An 18,846-nucleotide genomic window follows, 5' to 3' on the forward strand; every position below is an offset into this window, starting at 1 on the left:
ACTGCCTCTGATATTAAAAATGTGACAAGATAATAGTCAAATTGGGAGCGAGTTGTGCTTTGGTATAAAGTCACGTCACTGTGCCAAAAAACTACAAAAACTACCAAATGGACCTGTAAGGTTCTACCGACGGACAGGGCAGACCTGGTACTTGTGGATCATGTTTTATAGTCTGACTAGTCGGACTACCTTTCCTTTTTTTTATTGGGGGTGCTGGTTTATTGGAGTGGACTAAACCAAGTCTGCAGCCAATGGAATACAATATGTCCAGTAAACTGGTAGGAAACGCATCGCCCATTCAATCTACTGCAGCTGATGCTTAAATCGAAACCAAACAGGGCTGTTACTGTGCAATTGGATTATGTGACTGACCATTTATCTTAATGTGGACGTGAAGTGAACTGTTTTATTATATCATGAGTCTCTCGCAACTCGTGCGATGGGATTTGTGTGTTACATGTGCATAAAATATTAAATAGGCTACATACCGTGAGCTCATAAATCTCACTATCAATAACATATCCATTTATGCTGCCGTGTAGCCTACATGCCTGTACTGTACAACGTAAATAATTTTAAGTATTGCATTCTTTTTAAACACTTTTTTAGACTTTAACTTCACTACATTTCAAAGATTGTACTTTTGCCTCCACTACATTTCTAGGAAGGGAAAATTCATTGAGAATTAACCACTATGTCAAATATAGTGATACCCTATGCCAAATATAGTGAAAATAACAGGTGTACGTTGCAATTTGCTATTGTTTTTAAAAACAAACCAATTTTTTTTTTTTTTTAAGTAGATCAAAATGGAGAGTCTTGCGGGTGCCGCGTGGTACTGTGATACACTTCACCTTCCGCATTTCAGTGTGTTTTGGGCCCTAGGCATGCTTGCCGGTAGTCGGCGTGCTGCTGATGTTGTGGTTTCTAATATAGTATTTTGACTCAAAACTGTGCTGTTGTCCACCAGTGGTAGGACCCAGAAGCAGCTGGTGGAATATGTCAGAGACAGTGGAGCAAAGAGGACCCCGTACCAGAGGTGAGTGTTTCCATGTCTACACGAAAAAGGACGGCAAGCTTTTGCTTAAATCTACAATTCTTAACAAGCATTGGGGAATATTATTAATTAATTAATTAATATAATTTTAAATTACTCACTTGTTACTTTTTCCATTTAGGAGGAACAGTAAAATTCGAATGTCTGCTCGTTCCCTGGCCACAGACGTGCCAAAACAGGTCAGTCGGTGGAGTTATTCTGATAGGTCAAATGGTGAAATGGTCAATTACTTTTGTCATGTAAAAACTAATAGAACTTTCACCTCTCCAAATTCTTTTCCCTCTTCCTTTTCTCTCTGCCCCCCAACCCCTCCCCCACCCCATTTGTCTTCTTTTTTTGTGTTGTTTCAGAGCTTGTCATTTAATGACAGTCTCCGGTCCCCAGGGTCCCCTGCCTCCACCACCATGTCCTTCTACTCTCAACACATCACTAGCTCTCTGCCACGGCTGGAGTTGCAACCTCAGCTACAGCCCCTGTCCTTACTGAGCCAATCACCAGCGTCTCCGCAGCAGCAGCTTCTGTCCCCTCCGCAAGACACCAGACCCCCGAGCCCACCGAGGGAAGAACCCGTCAAGGCGGCTTCTCCGTCCCCCTTCTCTTTTCAAGGTGCCCCTAGCAATCAGGCAGCAGGAGACTGCAGCCGCCGCTTGTTTGTGTGTGTAGAGAGTAGCACTTCCATCCCACAGCCCTCTCAAAATGGCAATGAGGATAGTGAGCGAGGCGGGAGAAGGGGAACAGGGTGCAGGGTCATTGGGGTAGGGAGGGGGGGGAGGATGGGTGGGGCTCTGACGCCCGAGGCGTTTGAGGCGGAGCTGTTGCGCGCCAAGCAGAATCCCATGTTCTCCATGGCCAGCTCACCGCTGCAGGTCACTGAGGAGTTTATAGACGACGACCCCGCCGAGATTTCCTTCTTTGGCGGTGGGGCAGAGGCCTACACATTCGGGCTAGATGGCAAAGCTGATCAGTTCGGTTACACAGAGGAAGCTGACCTCGACAAAAATAGGATCTATAGCCTGGGCCTCGAAGACCTGAACGGCCACGCCAACCTCTTTTCGGACGGCGCCGCCAGTCGGTCCGAGACCAGCTCGCTGGTGAATAACCGCTCAGAATGCAGCTCTCTGGACAACCTGGGGCTGAGCTCTGCAGGGGAGTCTCTGTCTGTGGGCTACGGGGGGCCCGACTCCTCCTCGCTTCGTTTGCCGGGTTCTGACAACCCGTCCGAGGCCAGCTCCATGGTCAACTTCCCAGCGTACTCTGAGCGCTCTGAGACTAGCTCTGCCGTGCAGTTTAGTGACCTAGTGGAGCAACTGGAGCAGCTCAGCTACCCTCCCACAGCCACTGAGGGCTCTGCTAATGGCAGCTCGGACTCTGATTCCGACTGGGGCTCGGACAGTGGCCTCCCCCCTGAGCAAAACCTCTTTTATAGTAACCCCCTAACGGGGGCCAGTGGAATAGAGGGCTTCCTCCTTCAATGCCACAACCTTCAGGCGCTTGCTCTCGCAGACCCCTCTGGATCCCCTCATATTAAAATGTAGAGTTGATCCACCACACTAAGTAGAGTATGTTGGATGTAGGAAAATGGCCGTCAAATGCAGCACTTAAAACCCCACCCCCTCAGGATTGTTTAAATATCAGGATTGTTTAAATATCAGTGGAAGCTATGTACAGATTCTTGGAAGTGCTGGATTAATGGATGAAACCTGAGGTTTGTGTAGTTTAAACATCTGCAGCTGAAAATGCAGAGCACTTTTAGCAAATGAAATATAAAAATCCTCATCAGCAATAACATACTTATGATAATAACATCAAGATCATATTTGTCACATGCTCGTATCATACATGTATGAGCATTGAGCAGTGTAATGTTGACGTGGCAGACTCTGCCACACTGTGCAGAGTCTGCAGACAATGTCCAACATAGTGTATATAATTTACATCATTACATGGTATAATGCAATTAAGGTATTGCAAGTTATTATACAAGTAAGGAACTAAGTTATAAGCTAGAGGTCATGTCACGCTGTAGCCTCATTGGTGCCTGTGTGTTATTGTCAATAATGGTACAGTAATAATTCCATGCTGTCATTTCTAATGTCGAGTAGTCAGTCCTTTGAAGAATGAAAATTTGAAGAAAATAAGTCCTTGTTCTGTAGCTAGGATAAAGAATATAATGATGGGTTCGACCTGGAATCTATTGTACCTGCATTGGGCAGGTAGTGGTGTGTTTACATCACTCTAACCTTGATATGATTCTGGCCCATTTCTTTCTGTGGGATTCTTGAATGGCACAGTGTGTTTTGAGTGCCTTGAGCACAGTAGTCTACAGTAGCCTACATATAGCACACAAGTCTGTGATTGACCTATGTGTGGGATACAGCTGTCCAAAAATATTTGACTGGTGTTTCAGCAGCTTTACATTTCTTAAAATTTGCTTTGCCAATTCTTCTCCTTGTGCCTTTTAGTATGCAATTATCTGAAGGAGATGTTGCTCATCTGATATTTTGAAGATATTTTCAAGTTAATATTTATTAACTTACAATTTCACACACATTTATTCCATCTTGGTATAACGTCAATCAAATAATATAAAATGCAGGATGCAACACCTACTTCTAACATACAATTAAACATTGTACACAGGACAAAAGTAATTTTCATTAGATAACAAATTAAAGGTTATTCCTGCTTTTGTAAAATTATTTCTCACAATTTGGCACAAAGCAAAGATGTAGGTTTAGTGGAATAATGTGACATCGGCATTTAAACGGTGCACTTAATTATAATAAAATATATATATAACGGCAATAATTAATTTCACTTTAATGTCGTCCTCATGCAGTTTAGAAATGTATTATAGATGCGTAGTAGACTAGTAGTCATTGTTCTGTGAAGATTTGTAAGATTCTTATGTAATCAGTTGATTACTCTTAACACCACTGTGTTCTCAGGGTAAACTTTTTTTTTGTACTTGGTACTTGGTCCTGATTTAGTGTTCTCTAAGGGACTTGTAGTTGTATACAGAATTTACAAATAGGACATACCAGTGTAACCACTGCCCTTTCAAGTGTGTGCCGTGGTGACATCTGCTGGTAGCTATGGTAACTGCTGTAGCATCCAGAGATTTGCATGCTTTGTACATTTAGGGCAGGGTGAAATCATTTTTGCACCAAATGGACACAAATTCACATTTTTCTTATCATTGAGTTCACTTAATTGAATTGTAAACAGTGTACTGCTGAGCCAATAAGTATACTGTTGAACTTGACACCACTTCCAATGAAATGAATGTATCATGAATAATGTTTATCAAGTTTCCTCCCTTGTAAACTAATTATGAAAATGTAGAGTAGTTAAGTTTGATAGAAACATAGCAGTGCTGTTCCCCGCACGAACAGCCAGCTTTTACAACGGCAACAAACGTATCCAGACTGATATTGCTCATAGGTTGATCCTGGCATGTGGTTTCCTTATTGTAGACATGCTCTGGATCTTGGCATAATGGCATTGGCTGTTGTCAGAATGCCAAGTAGATGGTATTCTGGACCTGTTTTATTAGCGTTAAAACGGATAACACTGCTGTGGCATCCCTTTGCACATTAGATCCGAATTTGTCACTTTGCTGGAATATTTGAGATTGTCCGTTTTTATAGTGTTTATAAATATAAGTAGCTTGCTGACTTTGCAGCAGTCGGCTAGTAACATGTTAACCATGCGTGGATGCATTTTTTGTCATCCGGGCTCCAGATGTGCCTCTGGTGGTGTTGATTCTTGTTTCGGGGGAGCAGAGAATCTGTGTTTGAAGCACTTTGGCGTTTAAAAATCTACAATATTTAAAAAATGAACATGATCAGTGGCATTTCTTTATGACACTGATGTCATTTCCTCCTCCCATAAGATCTGGATTCCTCATTTTTATTTCCTATAGTTTGAAACCATGTTTATCTGCCTGATGAAAGATTTGACTCTTTCTCCCAGCACGTCTTTCTTTACCTACAAGAGAGCCAGCAATTGTGCAGACTGAAGGTTATACACGGTAAATTCCTGAGTGTTCATTTAATTTGGAAATTGTCAAGATTTGTACATTTCAAAGTTAATGAACAATGAATAGCATTCTGTTATAGACAGCAGCTTTACTTGATCTTTGCAGTGCCTTAAAGTACTTCCTCATTAATTTTATTGATGCACATCCCAAGTGCCTCCGATTATAGACGTATTATCTTTCCTCTGAATGTGTTGGTACTTGGTAAGGTTTTTATCTTTTTTCAGTGATCAAGAGAGTGGTCAGGTTATGTTACTGGTGACTCTTTAAGCGACAGCTTAGCTCTTAGCCTGTTCTCATTGTCATTTTGAAGGAAAGCAGATCACCACATTCCCTCGTGAAAAGTACAAAGAATATCCACATTTGTAAAAAGTGTGCTTTTGAACCCTCTCTACAGTCACAAGTGAGGACAATTGTTCCCTGTGTCACCTTGGATGGCGTGGATGGTTATTTTGTACCAGACCCTGCCTTCAGCACTTGGTTAAAATATACAACAGACTGATCTGCTTAACAGTTTCAACCGATGGCTTTTATTCTTTCAGTCAGTCTGGATTCTTTCCTGCAAGTCTGATTGTAACGTTTTATTAGGGGTGCTGACAACTATATCCAGCTAAGATAACTGCACTTAGGCATCAAGTAATCAACACTTAACTCTTAATGAACATGTATTTGATTACTAATTATCATCAGAATTGTACTTAATTGTTTGTATGTTTTACTCTCAAGAATAAAGTAATCGATTTTGGGTACATCAGATGTCAGACTTAATCTTTTTTGGAGACCTCAGATTGAAATCCAAGTAGCAAATGATGTGCAAATTATGTTGAAAAGCTATTTTTCAGCATGGGAAAATTCTGTAATGTTGCATTTGTAAATTCTTCCAGTCTGTTCTTTTGTTATGGGCCAGGGTTAGAATTGTGTTAGATGTGGCATTTGTACGTACAGAAAAAACAAGTACGATCCAAGTAATTCCACCCAAATTCTCAAGCAGTGTTGGAAGCATCATTGCCAGGGGAAAACACAAAGAATCCCCAGAGGTTCTGTATTCTAATCTACCTAAATAACTTTCCCAAACCCTGTTCCTACCATGATACTGATGTGCTGATTTAACTTTCATTCTAATGTTCTGCAATAACCATTTACTGAAATCATCTCAGTGGAACATGTAATCCATTATCTCCTTATGAATTGCTTTGGAAAGCTAATATTGTGTTTAAACTGTTATGGAAGTTTCATTTCCCTCCTTGGGGTTCATGTCGGAGCAATGTGCTTCTATCTGCATCCAAAAGTGTGGAATTTCTTATTTTGGCCTCTTGTTATTCTAACTTTGTGCTTTGGCACCGTACTTTAAACTGATGGCCAATAGGCATAGGGGTATCACATATCCTTCTGCACTTTAAAAATCCAAAACACTGCGATAAAGTGTTCTAACAAAATCAGGAAAATAAGCCTACGGGGTCTGTGTAAATCAATCCGTGGTTTTCCTCTCATACTGGGGAAGAGGCCTGCCCTGGAGTATTCTGATGTTGGGGGTTGGGCAAGGCCTCCTCAAACACTAGATTCCACAACCTAATTCCAGCTGAGTGCATGCTCCCTGTTTGGACAGGCTCTGTGCCAAGTCACTACAGCAAAACCTCCCCTATCTGTCCTGTGTGTCCCCCCATGGGGCACTCCTTCAGAAAAAACTGTAAACGAACGCTCTCTGCCCAGACGAACCGCATTCCGATTAAGTCTCTACCCAGGCAATTGTTTCCGGGTCGAGGAGTGACTTTTCCCCCCTCCTCCCCTGACCCCCCCCCCCCCTTGTCTTTTTCTTCTCCTCCTTGAGAAAAATGGAAGAACAGCTGTTGTGACCCGTGACTCAAAGACTAGGCCAGCATTTTCCTCCTGCAGTACTTCTGTCCCATTTGGTCTGGAGGCTAAACAAAGTAATCTAATCAGCCTCGAATAGTGGTTGATGATAGATCATCTGGCATCATTCTTAAAGGGCAATTGCTCTGAAAAACAATGGAGGGCATAATTTAAAGGAGATTAATACTTAGTCACACACTGAAAGTAGTTGATCTAAAGGCTCACAATGTGCCGTAACGCATTGTGAGCTTGTAGATCTGCTGCTGTGTGCAACAAAGTATAACTCAGGCTGTACTCGCCTTGATCTGCCTTGCCCATCTTCCCTTTCATAGCAACGTGTGTGTTTGTGTGATGGCATCCAAAAAATGCATTGATGATGAAGCATTACACTCGTCTCTGGAAATAACACCCAGGATTTTGCATGCCAGGCATGTTGTCTGTGGGATCAAAGCTTTCCTGTCGATAATAAACTGTTTGAATTATGGGAGACAATGTTTTGTAAAAGAAGGCTGCTGACTTAGAACAAAGATAGACCTCAGTCTTTTCGTTTTGTGCTCAGAAACCTGATATGTTGCATCACTGTGGTTGGCATTGGACTATTTTTTTTCCCCCTCTGGATTCATGTGTCGTGACTTTACTTTTGTCCAACACATTGCATTTGTTCTCGTTGAGGGCATTGTTAGCGTATGCTCCTCCCATAAAGAGCCAACAAAAGAGTGCAAGTTTCTCCGTGTGCTTTTGGGGTTTCTCCTGTTCCATGTTGTCAACCCTTGCAAATCCATCTTTACACACAAGTTTTTTTGTTTTTTTTTTGTACAACACACGTGCAATGCTTTGTTCACCTCATAACAGTAAAAATCCATAATCCATCCATATAATTGTGCCGTCTCTGTTCCACAGGCTCTGTCACGGACAGCCCTGAGCTCTCGCCGGACAATCCCACGAGCCCTCTCTGCCTCTCGCCTACACCCTCGTTCCAGATGTCCACCCTCAGCCTCCCGGGCCAAGCCCCTTCTCCCCTGCAAAGCCCCCTCCTGAGCGAGGTGGGCAGCAATGCCAGGCTAGAGGAGGACGAGGAGGGCAGGAGGAAGGTACGCTGCTCATACTGTATAGCCACCTTTCCATCCCCTGCCTCACTTGCTATGCAGTTTTCCCACGTTTGGAACCCAGTCCAAAATCACTGAGCCAAAGTTAACAAGACTGGGTGGTGGCCATACAATACATGCCTGCCTCTTTATGATTTACGATAGGCTGCCTGCAGGATTTACAGCTGGAGTGAATGAAATTCTTGTTTAGTGTCAAATTTTTCTCTCTCTACTCATGCAGAGATATCCCACTGACAAGGCCTACTTCATTGCCAAAGAGATTCTGACCACAGAGCGGACATACCTGAAAGACCTGGAGGTCATCACGGTGGTGAGCCCATTCTTCTTCATAAATTCACTATAGCTCTTTGCTATGCTACGCTTCTGTTGGCAACAGATTTAGTTTGGTTACAATCTGTGGTGAATCTTGCTGTTATTGCTGCCAGTCATGCTTTAAAGGCAATAATACACATAACCACTTAATCCCTATATACTTCATTGACCCAGGGCTCTATAGTCAAACTTAACTGTCAGGTAATAGTGGGTGAAATGGTTGTTTGTGCAGTCAACAGAAAAGTGGAATTAGGTAGAGTAAGATTTAGAGGGAGGAACACACAGTGCATAAAAATGCTAGCAGGTTTATAAAATCAATGTTGTGGGTTAAATATCTTAGATTGTGATATATTGTATTGTGTAAATATGACTGTTGGTTCCTACTGCTCCCAGTGGTTCCGCAGTGCTGTGATCAAAGAAAACGCCATGCCAGAAGGCCTGATGACACTGCTCTTCTCCAACATCGACCCCATCTACGAGTTCCATCGAGGCTTCCTCAAAGAGATAGACCAGCGACTGGCTCTCTGGTAAGTCTTCCTCGGAAATTTGTATATCGTCAGTGTCGGGTGGAAAACCTGTATGTCCAAAACCTTTACTTTTCAGGAAATGTAAAAAGGAACCTGTATTCCAATGGTTCCAAATGATTTAGTCACAAGCCCTTGTTTAATACTTTATTCAATATTTAGAGAACCCACAATTAACCCCTTCACTTTTCAAAATGTTTCTAAAATAGCAGATCTACAATCTCACAACACATCACGATGATGCAGTGTGTTGTGAGCTTGTATAATGTATATCTGCTATTTTTGCTACTTTTGCGTGACACTAGCATGACAAAATAGGCAACTATGTATTTTACAGGGAAACACTTAAAAAGTTTAAAATTTGTTTCTGTCCGACGGCAATGATATGTGTATATCATTGCCGTCGGACAGAAACAAATTTTAAACTCAGCTTCACCGTAACTCGTCATACGTATGACGAGTTACGTTGAAGCTTATGATGATGACATTGAACACTGACTACATCTGTTCAAATATCAATCTGTTTCAACCAGGGAGGGACGCTCAAATGCTCACGTCAAAGGTGACTACCAAAGGATCGGTGATGTGATGCTGAGGAATATGTGCGCCCTAAAGGTGAGACCTCGACATGAAACGACTTGAGAACCACTGATATGCACAGGACAAAAAAAAGTGTTAATCGGCTTGAGTTGTATTCCACGTCAACAGGAATTCACCAGCTACCTCCAGAAACACGATGAGGTGTTGACGGAGCTGGAGAAAGCCTCTAAGAGGCTGAAGAAGCTGGAGACGGTCTACAAGGAGTTTGAGCTGCAGAAGGTGTGCTACCTGCCGCTCAACACCTTCCTGCTCAAGCCCATCCAGCGTCTGATGCACTACAAGCTCATCCTGGAGAGACTGTGCAAGCATTACTCACCCGACCACCCCGACCATGACGATTGCCAAGGTGAGACACTGACACTGCTCAACTTAAAACACCATGTTTATCTTCCATAAACTGATCAATAGGACGGCTCATTTCAGCTGGTCTATTACCATTTACCGTTTTCTAAGAAGCCCACAACTGTCTATACATTTTTAATAAATTTATTATGTGTTATACCTATCATCTTTAACGCGTTGGAGAGAGAAATGCACAGTTACTTGAGAGGGGACACTAAGCTGTCATAAAGGTGCTATAGCATTCCACAAACACTCTCCATTATGGTTAAAGAAAGCCTTGTGATGTTCATGAGAAATGGGTCGAGCTGCGAGCAATTGTGATACCTGACCTCATTGTGTGTGTGTGTGTGTGTGTGTGTGTGTGTGTGTGTGTGTGTGTGTGTGTGTGTGTGTGTGTCTTTAGACATATTATTGGTCCGACTGTCATTAGACCGACAACTTACCTCAAACCCAACCATAACCGCAAGCACAGGAGAAGCACATGTCCGACTGTTCTTTCCCCATGTCAGTCCGTTGGTGTGTCTAATCTGCGTGTGTGTGTGGTTTTTTGTCAGCTTATGACTTGTGTTTTTCCCACACAGAGGCTCTGAAGGAGGTGGCTGAGATAGCCATTCAGCTCCAGAACAGTCTCATCCGCCTGGAAAACTTCCAGAAGCTCACAGAGTTGCAGAGAGACCTGATCGGTATTGAGAACCTGACCTCACCGGGCAGGGTGAGTGCAGTGGCCTGGTGCAGGACATAGGGGGCGTTGCTCAGCAGCTGGGCAAGACTAAAATTGCTCTTTGGTTTTGCAGGAGTTCATACGAGAGGGCTGTTTGTACAAGCTCACTAAGAAAGGACTACAGCAACGGATGTTTTTCCTGGTGAGAGAACATCACACACACACACACACACACACACACACACATGTTTTGTGCCAGAGACACCCAGAAGAGAAGTCTCACAAATGTTCGAAAGTAGCAGATGTGCAAGCTCGCAGCGTGGCACAAAGTGATGCACTGTGAGCTTGTATATCTGCTATTTTTGAGAAGCACACATTTTCTGAAAAAATTATGCTATATAGCTAAAATTACCCGGCTTTAATGGGTTAATTTAACCGTTAAATATTAAAATGGACACACTCCAGATGTGTGCTGTGCACAGTATTTAAATAATTAATTTTATATCGCTGTTGCCAAACACTTTTTCTCACAGTTCTCTGACATGCTCCTGTATACAAGCAAAGGTGTGACAGCAACCAATCAGTTCAAAGTCCATGGCCAGCTGCCCCTTCATGGCATGATTGTGAGTATAAGCACTAGTGACCTTCTAACCTTTGCCATGGTCAGTGTTGTATACAAGACCGATCTTCAAAGCAGTCAGAACAACAACAAAAACAGCCGTATACCTGAGCATTTTAACCACATATAATATAACCCTATATACTTAGTTGTGTTTACATATTGATGATTAATGCTTGTATCCTAGCACACAAAGATTTTTTGGGCTATTAGTCATAGTGAAACCAAGCAAACCGAATGGTCTGCAAGATGTTGTGGTAGGTACCGCGGCTTTAAAAGAAAATGGTCTGTGGTTGATTGTAGTTGTTGAGCACTTGGACGTGACTGCACTGACAATGAAGGAGGACCTTGGGTCCCCTAATGTCACATGTCTCTGCTTTACTCCCGGCTGCAGCTCATAGTTCTGGATGCTCCGGTAAGTATCGATTCCCCCCAGCCACTTCCTCTCCCATGCTTGTGTAGACAAAATAAAAAATAAAAAACACACCTGTCTTGAGGTTGCTCAAGACAAGTCAGCCCTGACTCCTGTATTTCGAGACACCTGACTCCTATATTTTCCGGACATTCATAAGAACTACAGGTTAACTTGAAAGAGGGGAATAAAGGGGAAATTCCTCTTAGTCATCTCAAGAGTGATCTTTACTTTAGTGTCTGCTTGGCTCTGACTATTGTCTACTTTTTCCCGATACTGAGCCAACATGAAGGCCTGTGCCAATTTCCCACTAAGGGAAGACAGACGGCCTCACCTTGCCTGGGGCCTTTGCCCCTTGGCTATTTGAATTCTATTTATTGCAGTCTGGTAGGTGTGTTTGGGCCCAAAGATGTGGGTGGGAGGCTGAGAAATAATGAATTGAACCCTTGTCAGTTTAGACACCCCTAGTAGAGTATCTTTGGCAGGTATTCCCCTGAACTGTTCTGCCTCATGTTTCCGTTTTTTTTGTTCAATCCTTTGACCTTGGTGATACCTCCAGTGGTGGTCTGGGCAGTGTCTAAAGTGGGATGGGGGGTAGCTTTCTGTGCCATGCTGGTGAGCGCTAACAGTGCTATCCATCTCACTGTGAATTTCTCTTCTCTTGCTCTCCAGGTGGAGGAGAGTGAGAACGAGTGGTCGGTGCCACACTGCTTCACCATCTACTCTGCTCAGAGAACCATCGTAGTGGCTGCCAGGTACGAATATACAGCACGCACACACACACATACACACACACACATACTGTACACATACACACACACAGCTTTGTGTGTCTTGACAGCTTTTATACTTTACTAAATTACTACTGGTCAGTCAAAGTTGCGATCGTTCCACCTCCTCTGATTACAGCTCTAAGATGGAGATGGGGAAGTGGATCGAAGATTTAAACATGGCCATTGAGATGGCCAAGAAATCACAAGAGAAGGCAGACATCTTCCTGGACGACGGGCTCGGAGATCGCTCCAACAGTAAGAGCTTACTTTATTGTTATTATTATTTGTTTTGTTAGGTGTCCTTATAGAGTAGAAATTTGTTTATTGTGTAAATGTGAATGAATGATCCTATGTCATCACTGTAAAGTCTTCTGTATTAATTCAACTCTGAGAGTTCAGTGGGGTGTGGAACTAGGACGATTGGCGAGTTCTTCTGCATGCGTTACATCCTTCCAGTCAAACTCTCACTGTCGGGTGAAAAGAAGCGACCGGACCTTGACGTCAAGTGTATGTTGTTGTTGTGGTTTTCTCTGCTCTCCATATTACCATGTGTAGGAGAAAAGACAAGGACAAACAGGAGAACAAACTGCAACCAGGTGCTACGATCTAATGAGAACAATAACTGAAAGCGCAATAGATCTGCTGAGAACTCAAAAAATAAAAGGTCAAAATGTCTTGAGAAGGCTGGTATTCGTCAGGGGCCAGGGCTATGGTATTGCTAGTCACTTTTAAAGTATTTTTAAATCTAGGTCCTTTCCTTATTTTTTTGAGTGCTCGGATATATTCTAATCTGCAGTGACAAATTGACTAGCTAACACAGGAAACTAGGAATTGGCATAATGGCTAAATTGGTACAAAAATGAAAAAAGGATACAAAGGACCAACAATTCGGCTTGCTAAGCTGCCTCTTACTAACCATAGTCTTGGTTGGCAGGACCCAAATATACTGTAAAAGGCTCTGCTGAGTACATTTCCTTGTGGATGATCCCCACCATTCAGACATACAGGCTCATCCCGTTCCCAGACACAACTCCCTCCCTCTTCCCAACCTCCCTCCCTTGCTTCCACCCAGGGTCGTCGGACGAGGTTTCTCTGGAGCAGGAGTCTGAGGACGACATGAACTCCTCCCGTACGTCACTGGACAAGCAGGCCCACCACCGTGCCAACACCACCATGCACGTGTGCTGGCATCGCAACACCAGCGTGTCCATGTCTGACCACAGCCTGGCTGTGGAGGTACTCCTCCTAATTCTGCCCACTATTGTGCCTGATTTATACTTTGTTGCGTATTGTGCCCTGAAAATGCAAGCTTACAATGCATCGCAACACACTGTGAGCGAAATTGTGCTCGCAACTAAGTATAAATCAAACACATGAAATACACCTAGTCACGTACCACTACTGGTAGTGATGGAATTGTGCCCATTTCCCAGAGGCAGTGTTGGTATTCCATTAGCACCAAGGTGTTAACGGAAGGGAAAAGGCTACTCTAGCCTGGGTGGAGTTTGTTTTCCTTCCTCCATTGGTTTGCTTAACCTCTAACCTCTCACCTCATCTGTCCCGTAATTGTCTTTGTCATATTTTTCCTAATTTCTGCTTTTTATCTTCCCCGCTGAAGTCGTTTCCCACATGGCTCTAACAAATGTTTTTCCCTGGTCTGTGTTCTTTTGTTCCAATGGTGAACCTATTTGAACGACGTGCTTGCATGAACTAGTATCTATGTGATTCTCTGACCATTCTCATTCAACAGACATCGGTGAAATTTTCTAATGACCAGCTTTTATTTCCTTTTCGCTGTTCTGTCACTGAATTCTAACATGTTAACTCGCATTTCTTTCCCCTCCTGTCTTGTCTGTGCCACCTTTCTCTGGCTCTCTCTCTTTGTCTGGTGACTTTCATCTCAGTCTTCTGCTCGCCCGCCGTTTCACCAGAACTCCCCCCTCGCTATCTTCTGGGTCAGGGCCAGAGACCAAACACCATCACACATGTTTGCTGGTACCGAAACCAGAACCTCTCACTCACTGATTATCTGCAGATGATCCAGGTATTAGAACCATGGACCACCATGACACATTGCAGGTGCCATCACTGGACCACTCAATTTCAATGGAAAGCCTGGGGGTTTTTCTTTTGCTTTGTTCTTTCTTTCTTTTTTGCCTGGATGATGAAGCCCCCCTATAAATCAACCCTATTAACATTCAACACAAACAAATTACGATGAACATGTATATAATAAAATTTATATATTTATTTAAAATTTAAAATATAAATGATTTGCACAGCCAAGTTAGCTAAGATAAGATCTTTATTGTCACTGTATGAAACATGCAATGATATTTCGTTTAGTGCAACCATAACACACAGTAGTATCAAGGACAAAGAAAGAAACACTGATGAGAGCTGTATAATGTATCCCAAATGATATGTAAACCTTCCAGTATATTGGCTATTCAACTGTTGTATCTAAGCATTCTTGTTGCTCAAAATCACTCACTTCAATGAATTAAACTGAGTAAGTTATAGCCATTCCAACCAACATTCTTTGTGCAACAAGAAATTATATCAACAATCCAAATAATTGTATTAGTACGTTGTCAGTTGTATTGAGTAACTTTATGTTGTGTACACATGTCTGTCAGTTGTGTTGAGTAACTATGTTGTGTGCACATCCCTGCTTTCAGAACCAGCTCTCAGGGTACCTCCTTCGGAAGTTCAAGAACAGCAACGGCTGGCAAAAGCTCTGGGTGGTCTTCACCAACTTCTGTTTGTTCTTCTACAAGACTCACCAGGTACTCTTACTGATCTATTTTTATTTTTATTTATTTTTTGGCTTTCACCTTTTTTTAATATATTTTATGGAGGGACAGACAGTAGGCTGACAGGAAATGGGAGAGAGATGGGGGGGGGGGGGAAGACATGCAGTAAAGGCCGTTGGGATCGGGAGTCGAACCCACGGCACACTGCCAGACTGGATTACCAGCCAAGGTGCCTGGACCACTGAGCCACAGCCCAGGCCACTCTTACTGATCTTGACATTCAGCATCTGTATTAGCTTCTGCTCAGCCTTGCCTTGTGCAGATTAACCGGTGAACCGGTCAGCTCCATATATGGAGATCTAAGGGTGATGAGGTCAGGCGTGTCACAAGGCCTGACATGCTGGTTTTCATAGTAAACTGCGACCTACAGTCGCAATTAATATTCTTAGCTGTCGTTTAGCTGATTCTTAACATTTTGCTCATCTAAAGACATAGCAACGCCTTGCTCGCTATTTGTTTGAAAATGATCGTTTAACTATGTCTATGACATGTGCGAAATAGGGAAACCAGGTTAAGCATTTCGACTCAGAAATGCAAAGAAATATATTCTAACAATGAATGATATCTAACTGTGTAGTTCATGTTTCTTTTTGTCCAGGATGATTTCCCATTGGCCAGTCTCCCACTGCTGGGCTACACGGTGAGCACCCCCGGAGAGTCTGACAGCATTCACAAGGAATATGTCTTCAAGCTCCAATTCAAGTCCCACGTCTACTTTTTCCGGGCGGAGAGCGAGTATACGTTTGAAAGGTACACCAAAAATACTCATTTACCATATTCCAGTTGGGCTGCAACTATCGATTATTTTCTTGGCGATTTTTCTCTTGATTACTTTTTACATTCATTTAATAATTGAGAAGCACGTAAAATATATATATCAAGGAATTGACACAGGAAAATTGATTAGTTTGATTGACCACCGCTATTATATCTTCGTCACACAATGCTGTTGTGCAAAAATGGCTGATCTACAAGCTCAGAACATGCATGTAGATTTGTGCGTGCATGCGTAACTGATCTTGCAAATGGCTGGACTGATCGGCACCAAATGCCTTGTGCACAGTGCCAGGAAATACCAAATTTATTTATTTTTCAAATATTTTTTAATCTTTTGAAATATTTAACTTGATCTCTGACCAGGCTGAAACCTTGCTTAAATTTGGAGTTATTCATCACAGAAGAAGACTGGAGCCACAGTGTGATCCCAAGATCCACAAGATTTTATTATACTTCTCTAATATAAGCTGATGAACGCTGGCCGTCTCTTTACAGATGGATGGAGGTGATCAAGAGTGCAGCCAGCGCTACGGGGCGGATGAGCCTGCTCATTCCCAAAGGTCCTGTGGAGATTCCCAAAGGTCCTGTGGAGATCAACGGAAACTAGACTGAAACGTCTAGAAGTCTCAGAGGCTGGGCCTCCAAGACGCTCAAAAACACTAATGTCCTGCTCGGAGTGGTCCTTTCGAAGTGAATCTTGGGTCTGGAAAACCAGAGTCTGGATCGATGCTGGCCGTTTTCTTAACATTTCAGGTGTTCTGTCCTCCAGTGGATTCTGTTTGGATAATGTACATTTTATTTTTTATCAGTTGATGATATTGTAAAGTATAATTTTTTGTCCCATTATAGAAGATGTAGAGAATTGGGAGGCATGGACATTGCGGTCAGTTTCTAGGTTTCTTTTGTTGTAACAGATAAACGGTAAAGTCTTGAGTGTTGTTTAACCACTTAAACCCTACAATATATATACTACCCTATATACAAGGGGTCCCTTCCTTTTTTACCTCTACACCCAATCTCTTCTCCGACCTATAGACAAATGCAACACTAACTTTACAAAGTTAGTGTTGGTCTGCTCAAACGTTACTCTTTTACCTGCTTTTTACTAACATCAGTCACTCTACCATTCAATGTAGTAGAAGACCTGCGAGTTTACACCGCAGATATGTCGTCTCCGCCTGCAGGAAATACGTTTGCTGCGACCATGAGACCCGTTTCTGAATTCGTCTATATACAAGCTCACAACATGTCGCGACACATTGTGATTGCCGTTGATTGTTTGCCCCAGAAATATGATGCTATTCTTGGGTTCATGTGGTTAAATTAACACTGGAGAATTTTCTGTACAGTCAGGCTGGGTATTACATACACGGTACACACAGAATGATAAAATGGGAGGATGGTGCTATTGTAATATGGGACCAACTTAAGTGCACAGGGTTTAAAATGGGGCATGCGCTTGCTCTGAATAAGCTGACAGTATTATTGAAGGACTGCTCTCCTCATCACGACAGTGATATGGGGTATTTTTGAAAGGCGGTAACATACCATGACTGGTTACACAGCATGTTGAAAATGAAGGTTCTTAATACAATGACAGGAATGTGTTCAATAGCTGGGTAATTGCTCTACTAGTGTTGGGCAATGGTCCAGCTAACGTAACCTCCAACCCTTTTTAAAGGAGTTTGAGGTGTGTCAAATAAAAAAAGGTGGTACAGTGGATGACAGTAGAAGGTTTGGGATATGTTGAAAGGAATTGGGGGGGGGGGGGGGGAGCGGTGGGCACGTAATCTATTATTTTCTGCTTTTTTATACTGGTGAATTTATGGACTCATTGATGCCCATAAATTCAGAGTATTAAGCATAATTTGAGAGTATTTCTGGTTAATTGTCATGTTAAGAAACGGATAGTATGTTTGTAAAATTAGTAACAAAGCAGGACTGCTAAATAACACTACCAACCATGGACAAAGTTTCTCATGATTAATTTGTGAGGAACCTTAAAGGTCAGTAACTCTTAATATTATATCACTCAGAACATGGTTCTCATGTCATGCTTCCAGATTTAATCAGTCCTGAATGATACATGTTCTGCTACACTCATTCCTTTAACGTGGCATACTGTACTATTAAAAAATATTATCCTGTTCTGATTAACACAGGGATTGTGACATTAGCAAAACACTACACAGTGTTTATCAGTCTAATATCTACGATTGACTTTAACATCACAAGAGCATATTTGAAAAGGCGTGTTCCAAGGATTTATGATGTGATAATGTCTTGCTGTGTAAGTTGAACTATAGGCCTTGAGAGTATAGGTGATAGGAGATTTAAAGCCTGATTTATACAAGTTGGTTGCGCAATTTGTGTTGGCACTGAAAATGGCAGATCTACGACAGGTTGTGAGCTTGTCGATCTGCTATTATCGGTGCAAGAAACCAGTGGGCAGCTAGGTGATGACCTGACTACCGTAGGTCTGAGATGACGGTCTCCAAACATGTCTTTCTCAGTTCATTAGTGCACTACATGGAGGCATTTTGTAAAAGAAAAATTATGAAGACTGGAATCTTTATGTGCGTGCGTGCGTGCGTGCGTGCGCGTGTGTGTGTGTGTGTGTGTGTGTGTGTCTCAGCAGTGTTCCTGTCTGAACTTCTACCTGCCTTTGGAACTTTTAACAGAAGGGCTTCTCTAAATACCTGATTATAAACCTATTAAGTTCTCTCTGTGATGGAGATGTGTGGCTCTCTTACCCAGTCCAAATCATGTTACTCCTATTTATTGTGTACAATGTCATTGGTCCCCCCCCCCCCTTGTAGTCAAGTTATTGCATTTGAAAGCTTAACAAATAAAAAATAACCTTTCAGTCGCAGTTTTGTCTTCACTCTGACTCATAAATGTATTGATTTGTGCTTTCCAGGCATGACATAAAGCTAAAGTCCCGGGTTAGTGTACTC

The 18,846-nt window shown here is 42.5% G+C and overlaps 1 protein-coding gene across 3 annotated transcripts in view; it reads left to right on the top strand.

Moving 5' to 3' along the window:
• Positions 1 to 18,753, top strand: part of farp2 (FERM, RhoGEF and pleckstrin domain protein 2) — a 46,461-nt gene extending 27,708 nt beyond the window's left edge. Inside the window, exons 11-27 of one of the 3 annotated variants that reach the window (XM_080770308.1) lie at positions 971 to 1,039; positions 1,179 to 1,236; positions 1,408 to 1,663; positions 7,848 to 8,038; positions 8,274 to 8,363; positions 8,759 to 8,892; positions 9,423 to 9,504; positions 9,598 to 9,835; positions 10,413 to 10,543; positions 10,626 to 10,694; positions 11,026 to 11,115; positions 12,196 to 12,278; positions 12,433 to 12,551; positions 13,369 to 13,532; positions 14,978 to 15,085; positions 15,711 to 15,862; positions 16,385 to 18,753. In XM_080770308.1, coding sequence (XP_080626434.1) covers positions 971 to 1,039; positions 1,179 to 1,236; positions 1,408 to 1,663; positions 7,848 to 8,038; positions 8,274 to 8,363; positions 8,759 to 8,892; positions 9,423 to 9,504; positions 9,598 to 9,835; positions 10,413 to 10,543; positions 10,626 to 10,694; positions 11,026 to 11,115; positions 12,196 to 12,278; positions 12,433 to 12,551; positions 13,369 to 13,532; positions 14,978 to 15,085; positions 15,711 to 15,862; positions 16,385 to 16,496 — 2,146 coding nt within the window. In that variant the 3' untranslated portion in view covers positions 16,497 to 18,753. Of the gene's footprint in view, positions 1 to 970; positions 1,040 to 1,178; positions 1,237 to 1,407; positions 1,664 to 7,847; positions 8,039 to 8,273; positions 8,364 to 8,758; positions 8,893 to 9,422; positions 9,505 to 9,597; positions 9,836 to 10,412; positions 10,544 to 10,625; positions 10,695 to 11,025; positions 11,116 to 12,195; positions 12,279 to 12,432; positions 12,552 to 13,368; positions 13,533 to 14,200; positions 14,341 to 14,977; positions 15,086 to 15,710; positions 15,863 to 16,384 lie in introns of all 3 variants that reach the window. The other 2 variants (XM_080770310.1, XM_080770309.1) reach the window with 2 other exon arrangements.
• The last annotated feature ends 93 nt before the right edge of the window (positions 18,754 to 18,846 follow it).

This window comes from Protomyctophum bolini (genome assembly GCF_963924005.1).
Source record: "Protomyctophum bolini genome assembly, chromosome: 8".
Lineage (NCBI taxonomy): Eukaryota > Metazoa > Chordata > Actinopteri > Myctophiformes > Myctophidae > Protomyctophum > Protomyctophum bolini.